Below are 22835 nucleotides of genomic sequence, written 5' to 3' on the forward strand. Positions count from 1 at the left end.
ATTGGTAAATTTTAGCAGACGAAAATCAACTAGCTAAAAGTCACAAGTTGAAATGTTGTTGTTGAAGATCAATCAAATTGTTAGAACAGTTGAAATAATTATCGACTGAAGCTGTTGACAATAAGTTTCGTTAGAGCAAAATTAATTGCACTGTGCTGCGTTCAGGCCGAGACCAACTTAATAGATTCCATTTAAATGCAACTTATAATCCTTAGCAAATCCCACCATCCTCTTTACGGCGTGTCACCTAAACTCAATCCCACCTCAACCGCGCCAGCAGATACTGAGCAGAGACGACTGGGGCGGAGTAACGTCGCAAAGTATGCTACAAATGATGAAAAAAACTGGGAACATCAAGAGAATCTGGGAGATTATATGGAAACCAGGCTTAAAAGGACTTTGAACTGTATTACATCATTACCAAATGGTGTGAGAGTCAAATCAAAGTTGATAACACTGGTTCCAGCCGATATCTTAATATCTTGAGCACGATAAAGGTCACGTGACTGGTGCGTCAAAAAGTCAGAGCTCGCTGCCTCTCAGGCTTGTATGTTTTGTTTCACATTAATACGTACTCAAGAGCAATTCCTCTCATTTACGTGTATATGTACGCATGAATTATCAACGTTGAAGCTGGGAATACCCTTGAGACCTAAAATGTGTCTAAAAAACATACGAGCTCAAGAGGTCCATTGACCTTTAAGTTCTTCGGTTGACCCAACCGGTTTCCTCTACTTACGACAGCGCACTTCGTTTCGATACTGTTGTCTTACGCAACAGCACACTTGACAATAAAATGACACTATTTCAGCAACACCTTTTATTACAGACAATTTCGTGAATCTCAACACCTTGCACGCATAGATCGACTTCTATCCGTAAGAAGGCAGAGGTTTTCAGTCTTGAAACGTTTTCCATTGCGGTCAACAGGTTGCTTCGTTTCCGACAGGAAAAGCTACTTATTAGACTAAAGCAATCCCTACTTTTAAGCTAAGTCCGCCGTGCGAGAACTCGTGCGCATTACTCCCAGGGTTCCGCGCGACGCACTAACATCGATTTTCACTTTCCAACTGATTTTTGACTCGTATGACGAACTTTGCCAAAAAGCAAGGACTGCTCGAAGTCTAGCGAATTATTTGCAAAGTGACTTCAACTTTTTCATCCTTAGCCATCTCTGATCCTTCTTGGTCTACAAATGTCTCTTTCCAATCTTTTAGTCTCATAGAACGAATATTTTATAGTCGCATAAAATGCGAGTCTCAGTTCATTCCAATTCATTTTCTGAAACGTTTAAACAGGGGATGTCTAGACTTGGATTGTTTTGAACTACTCCTGTATTCCAGATACATCATATCGTCTGCTCCAGACATGGAAGCCATTGAGCCTTGGCGCCGAGATACTATAGAGCTCTAGAGAAAAAAAATCAACCCATGTAAGTAAAGCTACAATAATGTTTCCTCCTCTCGTGGAGAACCTACAGCATTGGAATTTTTTTCCATAGTTCTGAACATAATGGGAATCCGATCTATTTTATAAAACTCGAGTATAAATGAAAACCAACAAGTCACGTGGTGAGCTTTGCGGGATGGCCCAAACCCCTGATACCACTGTTCAGAACAACTGCCCATGGGAGAAAAGATGCACATCATCCTAAAAGCAACAGCTTGTCCAGTCAAGGCTTGGAAAGGGCTGGATATTCTCATCTGAGAAATCTGGAGTGCCAATTCTATTTAGCAAGTTTTCTTAAAAACAAGTTCATACCGGTCGCCCAAAGACAAAGGTTCGTTACGGGAAGAACCTGTACTGAATCCTTTGCTCCGATCGGCCGAAGTAGTATCTTTCGTTTTGGTTTGAGGAGAGTAAGCTGTGGAGTGCTCTTAAAACTAACGTGACTCCTGTCCGAATGGGAAGTAATTCTGACCCTCCCTTTCAACTCGTTCCCTTGTATAAATATGGAAAGTGCTTGTACACTTCTCGCCCTGCCTTTTAGAGTCGCTTAGAAGAGACTACCTACTCCCCTGTGACACAAAAAATCTTCCGTCTAGAATCATGTGACCCTCTCTCTTCCCTGAGGACATGTTTTTTCCCCCTCACATAGCATCGCAAGAGAGCATGTGGAGTTTTGCAGCTCAAGAGGCATCCTACACCAACGTCTAACCAACATGTGGTGTTTTGCATCACTAAGAATGGGGTCCAACACCCTCTTGACTCCCCCCTTCTCCCTTAGCCACGCCCTTGCATCATACCTGCGAGCTACTGCGGTTTATTTCATTACCCACTCTCTCTTCCTCAGCGTCTGCGTCACTAGCAGCCAGCACCTGAAGGGAAATACAATTCTGTGTCACGCTACAATGTCACGCAACTCCCGACAACTCCAATAACCCCCACGAAGTAAAATTTTCAAGTGCATGTAAACAAAAGGATGTCATTCTAGAGTCACGAGTCACGTACACGAGGAGTTTAATATCAGCATAGTGCTCATAACAGGGGGTTGACATCGTCTTGATAAAAACTTGCACGACTTTTTTCACGGCCTTAAGCAATATCAGCTTACGTTATACCCATGCAGAATGTTGGGAGACCATGAGAAGGGCCTGAAAATCACGAGCCAGATGCGAATGATTTACAAACATCTAGTGTGCACTCCAACACCTCGCGTAGCCTGCAGAACCGGCGTAAATTTCTACATGTAACAGGCGAACGGAGACAAACGCTAAGCAAGCGCGAAGGGCAAGTCACGCGCGAGGGTAGGATTGCGAAAGGAAAATTTTTTGCGCTCGTGCTCGCCTCTGTTCCACTGAAAAACGCAAAAAAAGTATGCCTGTTCTGCAGGCTAAATAAACAATAGGTTTTTGTCCAATTCGACCGAGGCGCTCGTAGTATATCACTAATTTCATAAACTTGGTTGAGACTTTAAATGTGTTAGAAATTGTGTAATCAAAAGGACGTTTAATTATTGGTTAGCTGACAGACCTACTTCCTTAACCCTTTAACTTTCGTGAGTGACCAAGACAGAATTTCTCATTACTATATCTATACACTATCATGCAGACAAGTGATGAGAATAAAGAAAAATATCAATTATGGGGTTACTTATTGAACCGATACCAAATTCTCCAAACTAACTTAATGAGAATCATTTGGCAGACAGTAAGGAGAATTCCTAATGAGATCTTGAGAGTCAAAGGGTTACAGATCATCCTCAAGAGCGCTAGCGCAAGGGATTTAAAGAAAACGAACACCGGGATTGGGGAAAATTTAATCAGTAACGGCTTATTTATTCACAAAATGAGGTAACTAAATCCCCACTGTTGTTCTATGACTAAACACGCTGGTTGTTAGGGACAGTCGTATTCCGGTTCATTCTAAAAAGTTTATTCAGCGCGCTTTTCTTCCTCACTTTCATTGGTTGGCAGGATCCACAACCTGGCAACTTGAACAAAATATTGCCTTCCTCATTTCCTTTTGTCGCCAGCAGTATATCAGCGGATTTACAAGAGAGTTATACATGGCGGATGTTCGAATCCATGAAGTCAAAGTTACGTATGCGTTACCCTGAAACACTCCATAGATGTGGAGGATGATAGAGAACCCAGCTGGCAAAAAGCAAACAACGATGGCACCGATTACAAAAACAGTTGTCTTAAGCGCCTTGTTCTCTTTAGTAAATCTTTCAACCTCTTCTTGGGGCAGTTGATGAGTTTTTATCCTTTTTCGGTGGCGAAGGGTTTCACGATACAAAACCACGTAAGCTAACGCAACGAAAACGATACATGAAACCAAAACAGGAGCTATACAAAAATATAAAACCAGTCTGAAATTTAACTGCCACATAGCCCCACAGATGAAACTAAAGCTCCAAAATGCACCCACTGTTAACTTGAGGTTTTTCCCAGTGATAACGTTCAAGTAGTGCATGGTAAATTTGATCGCAACTAGCCGTTCAAAAGTAACCAGCATAAGTTGAAGCAACGAAGATGTTACGACAAGAAAGAGAATAGTATTGTGGGCTTTTGCAACTCTCTCGGGGTCACCAACGTCAAAGAGCCGGAGAATTCTCCCCAAAACAAACAAAGGCTGCACTGTGAGACCAGTTAATGCATCGGTCACCGCGAAACAGGTCAGCAAGATGTTGCTGTTGGTTCGCAGTCGTGGTCTCGTTTTCACAGCCATTATAACTTGCACGTTAAGTACAACTATGAAAGGACAAGCGATGCTGTTAATGATGATACCTAATGGGACTTTTGCTTCATCGTTTGCTGTGCTGCTAATTTTTGTAACATTTGTTAAATTAGCTTCGAAGAAGTTGGCCATGTTGATTTTCAGTTGTTTCTCCCGACCTTGATCTCCCGCTTGGGTCATCGACAAATGTTTCCACTTCACGTTTTCTCGTGAATTACACTTGCGGAGGAAAAGGCGGAGGAAATTCGAAGGCGGAATTAGGAAGTGGTTCAAGTGTCTCACGAATATGACTCTACAGTCACTATTCAACCCACATTTACGTAACCACAATTAAGTGTGAGGCAGTCATTCAAAGACTAAGAGCTGGCTACTCAAAGCATTGTTTTGTTTCGGTGCAAAAACCGGATGTCCTTCACCCTATGCCAATAAATATGTCATAGTCGAAAAAGTAATTGAAAGTCTTTGTTGGGCGTATATCAAAAACTGGCCTTACTACCGGGACAAATTCATTGCAAATAGTCGCAAAACCCAAATTATGTAATATCATAGCGCGCGCGTAAGGCCAACCTATTTCCTAAGGAGCTGTCATAACAAAAATCCCTATGTACCGCACGACCGTGTATCCATAACACGACGTGTGCAATCTCACTTCGGCTGAAAGTTTCCATCGAGTTTAGCCGCGATGTTTCAAACCTTTCAAGATTGTTTTTCCGTTCTATCCCGACTGAGATGGACCTTTTCGAACTCAAATGAAAGGAAAATATGCCCAATTATACTCGTTTCTAAAAACAATGACCAAGTAGCTCTTTCAAGCGACGAAAAATAGACGATACTTCAATCCCAAAAGCGATGCGAATTATGGTATAAATTACCGCGTGTATCCATAACTCGATATACGCACGCTAAGCATGAACCAATTCTTTGGTGTCAAGTATAGGGCTCATCAATGAACACATTCTGACTTTCCAGAGTTATATAAATCTGTCTTCAGTACTAAGTACATGACTTTTGAGTATAAAATCAATTAAATTGACAGCTATTTTGCCGTCGGTGCCATGTGCTCATGAAACTGCATCTGTCTCGCAGTAATATGCAAAACTCCAACATCTCAGTTCACGAAATATTTCAATGTGGATCAACTATACTAGAAGAGAAGAGTTTCTTGGTGATTGATCAACCTTAACGTGTTCAAAAATTAGCCAAGTTATTGGAAGAAAATAATTTACGAACTGAAGGCGAGTTTATACTATCAAAGTATAAGAAAACACTTCGTTGTAGAATCGCTTCAAACAAAACAGCACTCTTCTCGTTCGACAGAGAACCATAAACTTTGTTGTCTTTCGCGGTAACGCAAGCAATTATCGGCACATACCTGCTGCAGGAGTTCCTGCTGTTTTCTCTTGTCTCCAAGCTCCAAATTCTCCTGTTCAATCAAGGACGACGAAAAGTATTAGACTATTTACTTGATAGAGCAGCAACAGCAAGGTTTGCTTATCATGAAAAGAAGTCATCTGAAATCCGTGTGAATCTTCCCCGTCGTTATTCACCTTCGCACCAAATTTGTTCATCTGTATCTCTTTGATGGTTTCCTTCCTTCCATTGCTCATAGTGTAAGGTTTTTTAAATTAAATTGACAATAGTTTTGTACGGAGCAAAACAGCAAACGTTACAGATAAGAAAGATATCAAACGTTGTCACAAACAGGGGACAAAAAAAATCTAAATCCCCCATGAAATTTCGAAAAGTGTATTGAAAAATACTATAGGATCAGCAACTTGCAGCTCACTTCATGTCACGACCTTCACCTTGACCACGATTGCAAAATAAAAGTGCGATTAAAATGAAAGTAATCATTGTTATAGAGTCTACATTTATAGGTACCTCTTCCATTCCAGTCAGCCGTGTAATGACCTTGAAGTAAAGAAAAAAGAAGACCAAAAAATCAATTAAATATAATTTGAAAAGACCCATCCTTGATTGGTTATCAACAGGCCTAACCGACATAGAGTGTCATATATTGCTCGTACAAATAGCTATAACTTTATCAGTTTGATAAAAGACGAGTTTTTGACCCATCAGAGCGCGCGTAGCACTCGGCTATTTCGTAAAATTATGACAAAAGGGACACTTGATCGTAATGAATACTTTAAAGAGCCAAGTTTCTCTGGACAACTATCGTTCTCTAGCAATGCTTTCGTTGACAGTTTAGAAGGAAAAATATTTGAAGATTTCCACAACAAAAATACTTTTGGCTTTGTTTGTTGTCCTCTCATTTCTTTAACAATGTTGCACAGGCAGCGGAGGATTATCATATATGCGTTATTCACTAAGCGTGTGGTTAACAAGGCTAGACGAAGTCTAGATCCGTGAAAACGCCAGAAAAAGGAACGGGGCCAATCTCCAGCCATCTTGACCGAGAAAGCATGGTTAAAAAAGGATTTATTAAAAAGCAAGTAGCTCTCACTATAATGGGAATCAAGAATGATTTGTTTATTTCGAGAGCCACGAATGGAAGCCAACTGTGTTTGTAGCACAATAAACCCAAGAGATTCGTTTATGTTTTCTTTGTTTTTACTGTCCTCTTTCGCATAATGCGACTCTTTTGCCGATATTGTCCAAAAAGTACGAAATTTGTTAGTCTTCTTCACGCAATTTTTTTTTGGCATGAAATCAAATCGGGAAATCCCTAGAGTACAACATAGGCCCATCTTGCCCACTTAGGCAGCTAATCTGATCACAGGATTCGCTAAATGCTGCCCAATGTATTTCCAGTATTATGAACGAGTCGCGCGTATCGTGGTCATATACGACTTCTCTGCTACCGCTGGGTGTATACAAACAGTGTGAGAAGTCTTTCTTTGACAACACAGCTTTACAAAAAACTGACTCATCAGACTTTTTCTTTATTAAAGATGCTGAAAAGGGGTTGTGGAGATTTATTCTCAAGCAAGATCTTAAAAAGGAGTGTCCTTAAGAAGTTTCTTGGCTGGTATTCACCGGGATTAGATATAACACGTCCGGTAACACTATTTCCGACGCGGTTTACATGTGTAGAGCTGAGAATGGGCTCACCTTGAAGCTGTACCCTTGATTTACCAGAAAACGCTGACGCTTTGCAGAATAAAACATTTCTTCAGTGTCCTGTAACATCAAGAGAAGAATTAGCAAGTATTTCTATTCCATAGCCTGCAGAGCAAAGGAAGTTGTTACGAACTGTTAACCAAGGGTTTATTTCTAAAATTGGAATTAGTGCAAGACCCCTCAATTCTCACCACGTTAATTTTCTTCAAGCAAATCTTTTTCTTCGCTACAACCGAAAAAAAAAAATAGCCCATAAAAAGAAGAGCATGGATTTCTCTCGCAACATTATTTTTCTACGGAAGTTTGCCAGCAAGCCTTTCTTTCATGTGCCAGACCCAGATTCCTTGCTCGCGTCCAAATACATTGAACTCTGGACACGGCTGCAGAACGGCTGAACATGCGCACGGATAGTCTCACGCTTCTTGCACCGTGACTCCCACTGACCATTCAAGTTCAAGGGGAAGCAAACTGGCATAAGGGATTTCTAACTGGTTGGTTCAGTCCTCTCGACATAAAAAGGGCCTCAATTCGACTCCAAGAAGAACTGTTTTTAATCTCATGAGACATCTTCAAATAAATTACTTACCGTAGAGACAAGAGTGTAAAAGAATGCGTTGTACTCCTCCGCGGCCATATCTACGAAAAAGAGAAAGGGGAAAGGAACAAATAAATTTTGGATGGGGTAATTTTCCACCGAATACGAAACTTAATCTGGGACTGGTTTAAGTTTGCCTTTCTTGGCTCTGTGGTTCATCAAAACAAGAAAACTCGCTCCACATGACTCATTAATCAGATCAATCTGACGCAGCCTGTTCCAGGCTTTAAGTTAGTAAATCGAAGCGCGATAGTAAAATGGCGGAGTAATGAAAGGGAGGTTTGGGTCTAGTCGCCTAATGAACCCGACCCAGGTCTTCAGCCGTTTTTACTTCTCCACTAAAATCGCGCCGTTAGCCATTTCGTTCCGATTTACTTAAGTCGCATTGCTCACTTTTCACTTGCTCCTTGCAAAATTTTCCACTGCACTGATTTGCTTCTGTAATAACTCTGATTTATGCCATACTACCGAAGATCGTTTCTTACCCTATACTAATTTCCCAAAACGTAGAGAATATACGAAAGCAGATTCTATGAATTGATACTTTAAGAACATGAAAGGTAAAGGCTCAGCCCTTTGCACCCCAACATCAGTATGCATATTCTCCATACTGTTCTCTATACATTTCCTGTGGTACTGACAAGGAGAATTTGTTGAACAATCAAGAGCTTCTTTAGTTGGTGATCATTTCCGTTATTCTCGTGACCATAATATTTGATTCAGGGGTGATATTGTAAGGAGAAATTAGATGCTGGTCACTCTTAGAGGTCACAGGGTGAATCCACAAGATTAAGTGTGCAGGGAATAGACTCACTCATACCTTTCTTTGCCCGGAGAATTCTTCCGAGACGTTGAGCTTCCTGTTAAAAATTACACAAATGTTACGGTAAGGCGGAGCTGAGCAACAAAGCCATCCTAAACAGTATTGTACAAAGAAGGGGGAGAGGGGGTGGTTTTGTAATTAAGGTTTTGCAATATGTTACAAATTCTTAGGTTCTCTTTAAGGGCTTTTATTTAAATTCCGTTGTATCACACAAGGTCATGCCGCGTACATCACGAAAATCATATGCGTGTTAAATTTCTGAACTGTCCCGAAGTTGTCCCAAAATGAATTACACATTGACCATTCATTTTTAATTCCCTGAGTGGGTGAGTGAAGGATTTCGGTTGTGTCGCGATACAACTTACCCCATCTTCCAGCAAGGCTCAACAATATTCTAAAGATCCCCCCTAACTGGTGGTTAATTGACAGTTAATTTCCTGTAGTCTCCCATTTCTACTCTGATGGCGACGACCGATCCCCCTCCCCTCTGTTTCGACCCAAAACCTCCCACACCTTCCCCCCTCCCGCTCCCAGGCCCCAGGTGATGAATAAGGACTGGTGCCTAACCTGTCTCCTTGAGCCACCGTGCGAGGAAATCTGGAAAGAAAAAAGGAACACATTCTTAAATGCCATGGATCTTGAGAAGTAGATTTCTAGGCTAGATTGAAGTTGTAAGTGTTCGACAACAATCCTGAAGTTAAGCCTACCTGAATTAACACATTTGCCTCTGGGAGATCGAAGGAGTTATCTCCAACCTAGAAAGTAATAAAAGACGAGTTAAAATCCAGTGCTATTAATCTCTAATATTTAAAAACCTCACTTATGTCCAGAAATCAAAGTTGCAACGAAAATGGCAATTTTGGCGAAAGTGTGCCAAGGACTTTGGCGAAGGATCACTTATGGTAAATATGGCAATTTTTGCAAGGTCCCATCTGTTTACTGGCGAATATGGCAAAAATGGCAGGGAGGATTAATACACTGGTAAATTTGGCCAAAATGGCAAATCCGTTTGTTGGCAGATCCGAAAGGTTTCTTTCTCGCATTAAATTTCAACTCGCAGGGACTGGGAGAAAAAGACATTTCCAATTTTGCTTCTTAAAAAATCGGAAAATAAAATTCTTCTTACCTTAGATATAAAAATTGTGTTAACCAAAGGATTATGTTGAAAGTTCTGCAGGATTTGCATCCGTTCTCCTTGGTGAGTTGGTCCATAAATAAACGGTCTGAAGAAAGAGAAAGAAGACCACAACAAGGTACCATAAGCTGATAAATGTATGTTGTCTTTGTTAAATACTGTAGCGAAATTTTGAAAAACGTTTCGAGGGTTCACCCTACTTCCGACTTACTCTGACGCGAAAATCTAACTTTTTCAACGTCATTTTTTCCCCAATATTCATTACGGTCGATTACCTATTGTATCGACTGATAGTTCAGAGACAACCGACCAATTATTACAGTTTCCCGCCCACGCAGCAACACGGCTTCTTCAGAAACTAAAGACCTCGTTTAATTTTGTATTGCCTTGGCCCCTGCCTGTAGGCATTCTGTCTGTCTGCCTGCCAGCCTAGCTATCCGCCCGTCTATCATTCCTCTCGTTCTGCACCCCTCAAGAGCGCCAGAAAGGTAAAATGTACTCATGTGTCATTATAATACTCACTTTTTAAGCTTCTCGGCGTATTTTTTGAGCGCGAACACGTTGTCGGAGAAAACAATAACTTTATCATTTCGTCTAAGAGAAAGACGTAAAAAAATTCATCAGCAAAAACGTAAAAAACTATAATTCAGGCTAACTATTCTTTGCATAAAATGACATTAATTCTTTGCATAAAAAAAAATATATTCATTTAACTTCAACACTGGAAATCTTATGCTCACCTTTCGTGAAAACGAATCAGAAACTGCGCAAGGAAAAAGAATAAAGGAAAACGTTTTGAAATCGAAAGATAACAGTAAAGAGGGATTTTATAAAAGCGTTTTAGAATATAGTTTTTTTTACCTTGGCAACATAGGCAGACAGAGATAAATTTTTCTCGCCTTCTGGGTATATATTCTTCCCCAAGAAGCGACAAAAAAGATTCTTCGTTCACCTTACAATCTCAAGCTTGAGAAGCTTGATATAATTTTCATTTTCACCGACACGAAAAGAGGCGAAAGAAAGTTGGTTTTTATAGTTTATTATTCAACACAATCTTATCTTACCTCGCAAGACCGGAACTTGTTCGGATTCATCACATACAGTAACTGAAACAAAAAAGGTTAAGTTTACCCTTTAATCCCTGAGAGTGATCGGCATCTAATTTCTCCATACAATATCAGCCCTGAATCAAACATTTAGGTCACGAAAATAAAGGAAATGATCACTAGCTTAAGAAGTTCTTGATTGTTCTACAAATTCTCCTTGTGGCACCATAGGAAATGTATAGAGAACAGTATGGAGAATATGCGTATTAAGCCCAACTCTTCACGAAGTAAACCACATTAACCAAGCAACCGGGATATTGATCAATCAACAGAAAGAGAAGGATCTCTCCATTCAACTTTCGCGAAAAAAGAAACCGTGAACCCGTCAGCAAGATTGGAAAACTTACAAATCGAAGCGGCTTTCGGGAACAGTCACCTACCACTTTACCGGGGATACTTTTGAACGCGATGGCTTCAGAAATAAGTACATCCTTAAGACCTTTGGAAAACGATACAATTCATTCAACTCAGCACAACTTTTTTCTTGCTGTCATACCTTCCTCTTTCTTGTCCTTATATTGAGGTACTCTCTGTAAAACTCGGGTGTCATAGGGCACCATACCTGATAAAAGATATATTGGTAATAAAAAAATAATAATAATAATAACTACAATAATAACTATAAAAATAAAGGGAATTAAGCAGTGGATATTCCACGAGGTGGCTCTTCTTGTCCACTATTTCCAGGTCGAACTGGACTTTGGAATGTTAGTTTTCGTGACGGGGGGGGAAACCGGAGGACCCGGGAAAAAACCCTCGGAGCAAGGATGAGAACCAACAACAAACTCAAATCACATGTGAAACCAGGTCCAGGAATGGAACCCAGGCCACAGCGGATGGAAGGCAAGCGTTTTTACCTCTGCGCCAGCCCGCTCCCAACAAAAGACCTAAGTAAATTCACACGAAGAAGCATGGCAGTAGGTAGAACAGATACCTCCGCACACTGGACTCGTGCAATAAATCCATTGTTCTGAAGTTCCATCCAGTTGGCCTCATAAAGTTTGGGTCCAATCAGGAAGTTCAAATCCTATAGAGAGAATTATTGATAAATATCTCGATTATTCTTGGACACAGCGATCACTAGCACATCCAAAAATCGCGCTTGAAAACAGCCTCTCTATTCATTTCGTCACTAAATCTCTTCATTTATATCACAGTGAGAGGACTGGATATGAGAATAGCGGAGTTTCCTGGGCATCGACGTAAGAGGGAAGGAAACTGGAGGGCCTGGAAATAAACCCTCGGAGCAGGGTCGAGAAACAACAACAAACTCAAATCACATTTGAGGCCCGGTCCAGGAATGGAACCTAGGAATTGATGAGAGAACACAAACCTGAATCTTATCATCTTCTCGCACCAGAGTTGCTGTGAGTCCCAGTTTACAATGCGCTTGAACAACTATTAGGAAACATAGGTCAAGATGTTAACTGAAAGGCCAACACTAAAGGTCTCGCATAATTTTGTCTGTTAAAGTACAGTTGTTTAGGAGAGGATTTGTAGCAATGTTTTGTCCTTACCTGTCAAAACTCTTCTGAACTGCTTGGCAGGGATAGTGTGAACCTCTAAAGAAAACACAAAGATTACTTTAGGAAGCAATTTTTGTTGTAAGCGAGTGGCCTCTACAAAGTTACTGTCGATTAGAGTTTGGAAGTAATCTGCAATTTTGTTGGTTTCCCTTCACTGCGCTTTGCGATTGGTCCAGAAAACTTTCGCCAACCTCTCAGCCAATTAGATGCAAGACCAAAATCAATTAAGACTTGATTACCGACGTCTTCGGGCGCTTTAGGTATTTTGCTTTGGAATTTGAGGTTTCAGACAATGGTTCCTTTGGTATTCTTCATAATCCAGCCACCAGGTTTTGGTTCACGACACTCGATTGAAAATGCATTTTTAAAGTGGACGGTTTTCAAGTGAATGTCATGAATCCAAAAAAGGAACTAACAAAGCCGTCTAAAAAACGGTAAACACGGATTATCAAGGCATGACGTTTTTTTCGCGTTTCAGTGGATACTCGTTTTAGGAACAAGAAATGTGGAACACTCACCGTCTAAAATCATTAAGCCCCATTCTTGTGTTTGCATAAAATTCATAACCTGCCGAAAGAAAAAAACCAGCTCTGCGAGAAGGCACAGATACCAAATAATGCACCCTCTAAAAGCCTTAACCATAGACCTTTAGAAGACATATCGAAACGATACCAACCTCGCCAGCCTCCCACGACCTTTTCCCCGTGAAAGACACCATAGAGTACGTAGATATTGCAATATTACAATCTGTTAAAAAAGAAAATATGAGAGTTAGGTATATCTTTATAGATGAGTACAAGGCGTCTACCTTAGTATCAGTTATGACACTTGTTGATGGAAGCAAAAGTCATTTCCTACTCATGAAACCTCTCCAATCATGAAAGATACGTACTGACAGGTTTGTCTTTCGCGTCTGAAGTAAAACGGCAGATTGTGCGATCGTCAATGGTTGACCACATCTTAAACTAGAGTGAAAAAAAGCAAATGGAGGCAGCACCGTAAATACGAGGGGCAAGATACCTACAACATGACAGGAGTTAAAATTCTAGTTAATCACAGAATGGATGCCAACAGCCCGCTTAAGCCAGAATGAAGGTTTTTTTTCAGAGTGAATGTCTTGTTCACAAGAATAACGTTATGGCACCGTAAATATACAACATGCGGACACAGAGAAGCTCTGTGCCTGAAATGTGATAAGTACTAATTCTCATATTAGTAATTTCATATAACTGGCCAAACCTGTGTTCTCCATTGTTCCACTGCAACACCTTCGAGGAAATGAAGAAACGTACATCATTCTCTAAGTGCAAAAGTGGCAGGGGAAAATAGAGATTCTGAGGTTGTCCATATTTGAAACCTCTCCAGAAAACGATTCCAAATAATACTTAAAGGAAACTAGCTAATCAAACAAGCTGGCCATTAATTTGGGCCATAAATTTGATTAGTCATGCGAGGTAGCTCGGAAAGAGCGCGAGAGAAAAAGCGCAGAGTAGGCGCAAGGGAATAAGCGCGGCGCGAGAGAAAAAGCGCATGGCCTGCCCTCTCACGTTCGTGTTCGTAAAATCCCAGGCGGCTTTTATATCACTGGACGATAATAGGAGAATAAGTGGAAGGTCCGCGAACAGCCTATGAAATTGACACTAGAGTATTGAATAAGGGACGTGGGCGTGCGTCTTACCTGAAGTACAAAGGACAAGGCATCGCTTTCTCACAGTACATGCAGCCGTCACTCCTACGAGGGTCTTCCCAGCTCCTGTTTATACAAACAGAGAGGCTAAAATGATCAGTTTCCGCTTTTTTTTTTTTTTAACAGAGTTTGACTTTTCTCTACTTCGCTCGTATGTTGGTGTAGAAAACTCGTACCATCGTCTTAACCAATCAGATAACAAGGTTACACCTACAGCGACTTGGTTATTTGCGTTTTCTCGCGCTTCAAGCAGTTTGTTTATCTATATTTTGAATTCCCCCCAGGTCTGTAATATTTACCTATTTACTGATTGGAAATTGCGATCAATTTCTGTGCTTGCATATTTGAGGCGCAGAATTTTAATATACTTTGAACCTCACCACAAGGTAAGACAATGACACCAGATCTGGCTCTTCCGTTACCAAACATCTTCCGAAGGCTTTTTTCCTAACAGAAAAAAAAACTGGGATTATTTGACATGAACTACACTGGCACTGTCTCAGATGAAGGACGATGGGAAAAAAATGAATGACCACAACAAGATAATAAATATTTGGCGCTGGAAGTGATGGCAAAAAGAGGGTGGATGGAAATCTATATTGGAGACGCACAGTGAAATGGAGACTCAAAAGGGCAAAATGATGTTCCTTTCAAATTCGCTCCTACCAAGTAAAAATACAAATGGAGTGTTGTGGGATCAGCAGCAAGGGGTTGATTCACACCGTAAAGGCCTCTTGCGCTATGAGAATACAAAACGTAATCTACAATTTTGCAAACGATCTAAATAATACAAATATGCACAGGTAAAACAAGTAAAACTCGAGTAAAAGTCACCATACCTGATATGGCCTTAAAACTGTAGTTGGCTTTAGGTCTATGCTGTCAGAAAAAAGGTTCAAAATATGCCAATTGACCCTTTAACTCCCAAGATCTGATTGTCAATTCTCCCCTCTAGCTGCAACACATTTCCTTGTAAATCAGTTCTGGGAATTTAGTGTTAGATCAAGATAACAACTTCTGCATGAAAAGTTGGAGTTTTCTCAATACCTGTTTACCTGGATAATGTTTGGATATAATAGGGAGAAATTCCATTTTAATCACTTCTGGGAGTTAAAGGGTTAAATGAAATTTTTTATACTTGTCAATTTACTAGGGGACAAATTTGGGGACATTTGATGCTTAGGGAGGACAATCATTATTTATCGCCAGAGATGTTGGAAGGGGGGGGGGGAGTAAGAAGGATTTTTGGGAGATCGCATGGTTTTAGGAGGAACACAAAGGAGACCAATAGTCGCCAAACGAGTATTAAGACTATACAAAAATGACTGTTAATCAACTTCACCCCCACCACCTCCCCCTCCCCTCCCCTTCCCCGCAAGAGATAAAGTCCCTTTGACGTGGATTTTATGCGGACGGAAATCTCGCAAAGCCGCGCCTTAGAATAAACCCCAAACTGATAACGTCACCTACTTCAGATCAGGATTGACTGCGTCATTTTTGAAATCATATTCTGCTAGTAAAGGATAGTCCAGTTCAATGCACCTGAAAATAGAAAGTAAAGAGCTTTCTTTAGGTCAATCTATAGGTTTCTGAATGGGAGACAGAGTGGCCTGTAAGTTAGCGCAGGACTCCAGAGCGAGAAGTCTGGGTCTGAGTCGTCGCCGAGTCCTAGTGTTATGTTCTTAGGTAGGTCACTTTACTCACACGATGCATTTCTCTGGGCATGCGTATCGATGAGCAGGGAGCGGAAGTATCTCTGGCGTGATGGGCCCGTTTCTCCGTATAAATGAACCAGAATGAAGTTGATAATAAATTAGGAGAGCAGAGAGGTGAGAGCTTATTAGGTTAGTGATGAGGAATAGGCGTGGCTCTCGGAGGAGATAAACCTGTGTGGATGTTGAGGTGAAAAATGCTTACTTTCTCTGTAACGTTTCAATGTGTTCTTGAGCCACTTCAAAAGAGTAAGTCTGACTCTGGAAAGAGATGACACCACAATTAGGTTCGAAGAGAAAAAAAAACTTGTAAAGAGCACTAAACAAAATTTATTTAAATTTGAAGTCATACAAGTGGGTTTTAAATGTTTCTTTTCTTCAAACATACACAAACACATGGTTCTTTACCAACCTCTTCTTCATCTTCGTCCTGGTCTATTCTCTCAATATAATCTGAAATGTCAGTCGGAATGGATGTCCCCTCTGACGGCTGATCCTAATGGATTAAGGTAAATTTTCATTGATGATATTTCATATGTTATAAACTACAAGAGGACCAGTTGAAAAGTTATGTTCAAAAGGGAATCTGCTCGTTTTTCTTCTCACGCCTAAAAAAATTTCTATAACACGGAACATGAATCACCTGTTCTGCTGCTTGTGACGAGTCTCCATTAGATTCTTGTGGTTTATTCAACTGTTTTAAATAAGAAAAGTAAACAGATGGAAATGAAGCTGTAGCTCATAACCTCTAAATGGCAGAATAATTGTATGCACCAATGTCTACAATCAGACACTAGTGTTGGAAATTAGTGTTTAGAATTGCACACTAGTGTCCAAAAATCAGACACTGGTGTCTACAATTGAATGCTAGTTTCTATAATCAGACTCTAGCTTCTAAAATAGGACACTTATGTAACAGTTTTTGTTAGGTTTTTTTTACTTTTCTCAGCATTTTAGCATGTACTGCCAGGGGCCTAATCAGCCTCATTACCCCAATTTGATATAAAGTTACTTACTTAAGGCAAATAACTTTTTTCAACATATTGGTATGCCCTAAACACCTACTGGATACATCCATTACAGTTTACAATTCAACCTGGCTAACTAAGCATATGGCACAAGTGCCTTTCAAGTTTCCCTTTCTCCACCTTCAATGACGACTTTCCGCTCACAGTAGATTTAACCAGCTGGTCCTCTCCTGTGCCAAGTTCCATGTCTTCCTCTGTTCGTTTTCTACATTCTTGAATCTGTGGGTCTCTGAGAAGATGCTGAAGGACTTCCTATTTGAAAATCAATGATTATAACTCAGGTTAACTCAAGCCAATTGTTCAAGAATTAAAAAGCAGAGTTAAGAAAATTTATAGTTAAACTGTACTTTATTCTGAAAGATTTCTGGCCTACTTAATCTTTAGAAGACTCCCGCTGAAAACTACTCAGAGTGATGGAGGTCTCCTCTTAAAATAAGTGTTTTTCATTATTATCATAAAGAGGAGAATCCTCTCAAATTAAGGGGGTAAATGTTCTAAAATAATCTTTATAAGGGGGGGGGGAAGAAAGGTGAGTTTCCACATCCCTTCCCTTCTGCCCTGAAACTAAGCAACAACATCTCATATGTTTTGGGAGATTTAAGATAAGATTGCTTAAAATGGTAAAGACATTAAACAATTTTCACACTAAAATTGTATTTCTATATTTAAAATAATGCTTTTATATACATCATCATCATTGGGATAGTGTACGGACATGCTAATCATACCCTTGATCAACTATACTGTGAGAGGAGAGATTCAATCTTAAAGACCTCTGAATATTTACTTACTGGATGGCTACTCTCCACAAAGTATCTGTTGTGTTTCAGCACCAGCTTCACTTTTCCGTAGCTCAATGTGCATAACTTGAGACAAACAAAGAAAACAAGCAAATAAAGGAGCAGAACATTGATTAATTAACAAAGATAAATTCAAGGAAGCAGAGGACATTAATTGCATTACTCTACACTCTCATTCTATCAAATCTTTCGCTTTAAGATACCCACTCATATTTACCTTTATAAACTGGATTATTCCATCAGGGATTGTAGTTTTGCTGAGTCGTCTTAAATATTCAATGATATCACTTGTCTGAAAAATAGAGAATATCATTAGCGTTTTGTTTGCTGTGGTGAATTTTAGAGTCGCATCATAAATAATATATTTTTTATGTTAACCTTGAGACAATTAAAGGACAGGTCAAAACATTGTATTTAATTTGCGAAGAGAAATAATGTAAACAAGAGCCTCTATTTGGCATGAAAGTATGTACACATATTTGCCTGTAGAAATTACCTGCTTCAAGAAGCGAACAGTTTCCCTAAAGCAAAGCACAAGGAAAACTGTGGGTTTCGAGGAAAAGATAATGTCCAAGGACAAATATTCACACATATTTTTGCACCAAATAGGGGCTATTGTTTCCATGAATTCTCTTCTTTGCAAATATTTTGCGACGTGCATGAAAAAAAGATTACGAACAGCTTACTGTATACAATGTGGGATGTTTCTTTTGAGATTGTTCTCTGGTACAACTTAATGCACAAAAAAAAGATTTCCATTCTTCTGTAACAACCATAAAAACCCTCTCTAATCTTGATTTAAATTTGAAACAAAGAATTCTTGTAGTGGATGTAAGGTTTGAAAATTGGGGAATATCCCTTTCAAGGGTGATATTCTCAGATATCACCCAGTTTTAGCTGGGGGAAATTGGGTCACATGCTGGGTTAAGACCAATCATGTGCTAGCCAAAATATTTTATGGAACATAAACTGTCGCATCAAACAAAAGAAATGACCAAAAAAAATCACACAAACAAAGGAGACCAAAAAGGAGATAACAAACATGCTATTAAAAGAAATTTAAAATAGTTTCCTATTCAAGCTCTGATTCATAAGGAAATTTTACAAAATTCAATAAGAATGGCACTGAATCTATTTTTTTCTAATTTATTCTCTTACATAACAGTGTACATTGAAGCCTAGAGACTACAATCCTCACCTGGAGACCAACAGAGACAGCAGCATAGAGAGAATATGCCGTCAACCTTTAAGAAAAACAGTGTGACAAAAATTGAATCATACTATCACAAGTGTCTTGTATATGGATATCATGTTAAATACCTCACACAAAAATGATCACATTTTTTTTTATTCCAGTTGAGAATAATTTATCTTCAATAAATTATTATACAACGTGGAAAGAAAGAAAGAAATGACAGGAAAAAACAAATCAATCTGGGTTAGATCATTTTAAACTATTAAATGAATTACAAATGACACCAAGTAGAGCAAATCCCATTTGGTTTCAGGACATTGCTAAGGCATATCTCATTACAAGTCTTTTTTTTTTAATTTTTGGCAAACTGAAACAGAGATCATCCAATGTTATCGAATGCTTATAACTCATTAATTGTATTTATTAATAATTTAATAATAATAATAAAGATAATAATAATAATAATAATTTAAGTATGTACTTACCTGTACTCATGAATGTGTTCTGGCCTGCAGACTGGCTGTTTAAACAAACCGTTTTGAAAAAAAAAATGAAAATATGTAATTGACTTAATTACAATAAATAATTAATCAATGTCAAGTGCACTTAAAAGTTTAAAAAAAATTAATCTTTCCACACTATCATGTTAGAAATGGGCTATGGTAAAACTGTTTTCAAATAACTTGGTGTGAGCTTAAATTAACCCCTGGTTCATTGTATATCATGACCTACCTCGGAAATGGCTATAAGAAAATCATGGGCATGTTTGTACACAGGAGAGAAAGATTCCAGGAAAATGTGACCATCAGGAGCCTGATAAGAGAAAAACAAAGGATTTTCTATTTCCTTCTCCTTTTTCTTTGGGCACAAATTTAATTATCAAATTACAATTGAAATAAGTAATTTAAGACTTCAGCTGATAGGGAAGCCCATGAAAAACCCAAGGGGTTTTAGATCATGGGCTCTCTCTAGCCAATATTATTATCACAGTGCTAATCTAACTTGTTCAGATGTAAAGAAAATGTTATTAATAATAATCTTTTTCATAATTTCAAAGATTGACTTTTAAGTTATAAATAATTAAAATCTGTTATGCCAGAAATAACTTCCTACTCACCACCCAGAGAGGTCTAGAGGAATGATCTGCTTTGAGCTCTATCAGCTTACGATAATCTTTGGCTCCAAACTCATCCTAGCAGCAATCATAATTCAATTATTAAGGATTTTCATAGATAACCATTTTGACATCAATCGGTATTTCTGTATCAAAAGTCATGTCAGGTTTAGATATCAAATGAAAATAAATCACTCCTAAACTCACTTCATTTGCCTGATCATTCACTGTGGCAGAAGACGATTTTGGTGTAACCTCACCTAGAATTAAATTAAAACATGTCACCATTGATTATTCCATAGCCTTTTTAATCCTTTACACCCTAACATCAGTATTGATATTCTCCATACTGTTCTATATACATTTCCCAAGGTGCTGACAAGGAGAATTAGTATAACAATGAAGAACCTCTTTAGATGTTGATCATGTCCTTTATTCTCATTAACTAAATGTTTGATTTAGGGGTAATATTGTTGGGAGAAATACTAAGGAAGTCATTCCTAGGGCCGTAACAGGGTTAAGAAAGTCACGAGTTGACAAAGATCTGGATTTTCATCAGCAGTGGGGTAGCAGATACATCCACCTGCTAGTAATCAATGTGCCTGCTTCCTGCTTGTAGCCTTTAACCAAAATGTTATTGTAATCCTAACAAACATGTGATTCTCTTCAAACTGGTTTTCACTTAGGAACAACTAAGCAACATAATTTAGCAGAGACCCTTAAAAACAGGATATTGAAACTTCAGTCATCTACATCTTCAAAATTTAGGCTTTCACAATTTTTTTTATTTAACCCTTTAGCTCCCAGACCAAATTTGTAATTCTCCTACCTGCCAACCATACAATTCTTATAATGTTAGTTCAGAGAATTTTGTATTGGATCAACTAGTTATCCCCATATTGATAGCTTTCTTTATTTTCACCACTTGCTAGGTTGATATTGTATTGATATTGTAAGGAGAAATTCTGTTTTGGTCATTCATGGGAGTTAAAGGGTTAAACATATTTTTCATTGTTTTCCCCAAAACCACCTTGGCTTAACAAGGGGGATTACAATGCACAATTTGACCATTAAAAAGACATATACATACTATCATCTACAGGCTCATCATCTACAAACTCCTCCTCTTCTTCAACCTAATTATAAGAAGAATTAGTTAATTACATTGGGGCATGATTTTTTCCAGTGTATAAGTTAGACCAAAGGCATGTGATGTGAGGTTTCAAAATTTTGTACTGTTCAAGGGTTTGATATCAGTTTTTGCTATGTGGTGGTAGGAAAATAAGTTAAAGAAAGGTGAAGAATAAACTACAGCCAGGTCTTGAATGGCAATTAAGCAGGTGGCAAAGAGTATGTGTCACCTTTTGGCCACCTTCAATCATAAAATGGTGGCCATAAAAAATATTTTGGTTGCTTTTAGAGTTCCAGAACCTTTTGTTTACATTTGTTTGTTTGACGATTCGGCCAGGGACTGAAACTTTTCTTCTTTTTCCTTTTTCCTTTTTTTTTTCAAATCTGTTGTCAAAATTTTAGTCACCAAATACATTTTTAATTTCCATGGCAACCAAAAGGGTGCAATTCAGGGTGACTGCTGATACATGATGCATGATTAAGCCCAAAGCTAATAGGTGACAAATGAATGTTCTGGTGAGCACTTGATCATTGACATTAATGCCGTCCGATGGGACAGCCCAATAAACACTGCATGCTAGAATTTAAGCCTTACTAATTAAAATTCAAATCGGTCGTGTCAGTGTTAGTTGTTGTTCAGCAGTCGAAGAGGTCGGACAAAAAACAGTATGTTTAGTGTCTGCATTTTCATTTTCGAATCTGTAAAAGTTGAAGAATTTATCGTCGAAACAATGAATCATACAGAAATGTGAGGTAAGGCAAGATATGAAGTTTTTCCTTTTACACTCATGACATGTAAAATACTATTTTTCTAAAATTAATGTGCAAAACAGGATCAGGACCCCCCCTTTTCCTCTCCCCCCTTTGCCACCCTCTATTAACTCAAACACTTGGTTGAACAATCTTGTAAATTGCACTCATAACGACGCATTTTTTTTGTAAAAAAAAAATATGTCCAACTGAGACATCACCATTTTGAATCTTAAAACTCCTACTTGCGTCTTCAACATGAGAATTACTACGATTTTTCCACGACTTTCTGTCAATACAAATAAAAAATTAACTTCAGGGTATTCTCTAACATGATACCTTGTTTTTCTTGGCCTTTCTTGATGTTTTCGAAGCTGTAAGGTCAGACAGATAAGATAATGACACGACCTTCACTTCAGAGTATTTATGTTACTATATATATTGCTTGTAATAATCATACAAAATTCATTTAAAATTTTTTATTTGGGTCATACCTGTTTGAAGATTTTCATGAACTGCTATTATCTAAGCCTTGCAATTAACGGGAGGGCATTCAATGAACAAAATACTACCCATCTCAAAGTATAAAACTTGTCTGTAACACTACTTACAGTCGGTAGCTTTTCGTTTTTGGTTTTTCATTTCGATCCTTTAACCATCTGTTTCGCCCTAAATAGTATATTACGCCATAGGGTGACTCAATTGCTGTCGTTTTGGGCCTACAAAGTACGATTTTTGGACAAAACAATTCCTAAAACTCTATCGCCACTGAACTTCTGAACCTGGCTAAATTCCACCAGGCTGCTATTTTAGAACCAGAAGGACTGGACACAAAATCTCAGGTTCCCACGATCCTTAAATTCCCCAGTCTACCCCTGGGTCTGTGGCGAACAATTCAATTTTCCCTTTTTTTTTGAGTGATGAAGAAATCTGTGCAAGATGGGAAATTGTATAATAACAATATCAACTC

General features: G+C 38.8%; 1 protein-coding gene across 1 annotated transcript; it reads right to left on the minus strand.

Annotated features, from left to right (window-relative positions):
* Positions 1–724: 724 nt before the first annotated feature.
* On the minus strand, positions 725–22682 carry LOC131776192 (general transcription and DNA repair factor IIH helicase/translocase subunit XPB). Its single transcript, XM_059092357.2, has 39 exons — positions 22477–22682; positions 22205–22239; positions 21075–21120; positions 20192–20244; positions 19988–20062; positions 19603–19683; positions 19356–19390; positions 18874–18919; positions 17893–17967; positions 17667–17741; positions 16996–17127; positions 16491–16541; positions 16260–16343; positions 16053–16108; positions 15606–15677; positions 14975–15014; positions 14516–14582; positions 14127–14201; positions 13688–13716; positions 13341–13413; positions 13125–13195; positions 12967–13015; positions 12440–12484; positions 12256–12320; positions 11857–11949; positions 11419–11484; positions 10881–10922; positions 10557–10579; positions 10339–10410; positions 9808–9904; positions 9389–9436; positions 9249–9278; positions 8679–8718; positions 7850–7899; positions 7255–7323; positions 6064–6093; positions 5555–5605; positions 2247–2318; positions 725–1409 (listed from the first exon to the last, which is right to left on the minus strand). Exons 1-39 carry the CDS (start codon positions 22505–22507, stop codon positions 1275–1277), a joined length of 2379 nt encoding a protein of 792 aa, XP_058948340.2. The 5' UTR covers positions 22508–22682; the 3' UTR covers positions 725–1274.
* Between the last annotated feature and the right edge of the window lie 153 nt (positions 22683–22835).

This window comes from Pocillopora verrucosa, chromosome 10 (genome assembly GCF_036669915.1).
Source record: "Pocillopora verrucosa isolate sample1 chromosome 10, ASM3666991v2, whole genome shotgun sequence".
NCBI lineage: Eukaryota > Metazoa > Cnidaria > Anthozoa > Scleractinia > Pocilloporidae > Pocillopora > Pocillopora verrucosa.

Excerpts from the sequence above, each read along its gene's own strand:
- LOC131776192 (XM_059092357.2), bottom strand. The coding sequence starts at position 22,507 with ATGAAAAACCAAAAACGAAAAGCTACCGACT. Across the intron at positions 16,109-16,259 it reads AGGACGAAGATGAAGAAGAG|AGTCAGACTTACTCTTTTGA; the intron begins GTTGGTAAAGAA and ends ATCTCTTTCCAG. Across the intron at positions 11,950-12,255 it reads GAGAAGATGATAAGATTCAG|GATTTGAACTTCCTGATTGG; the intron begins GTTTGTGTTCTC and ends TTCTCTCTATAG.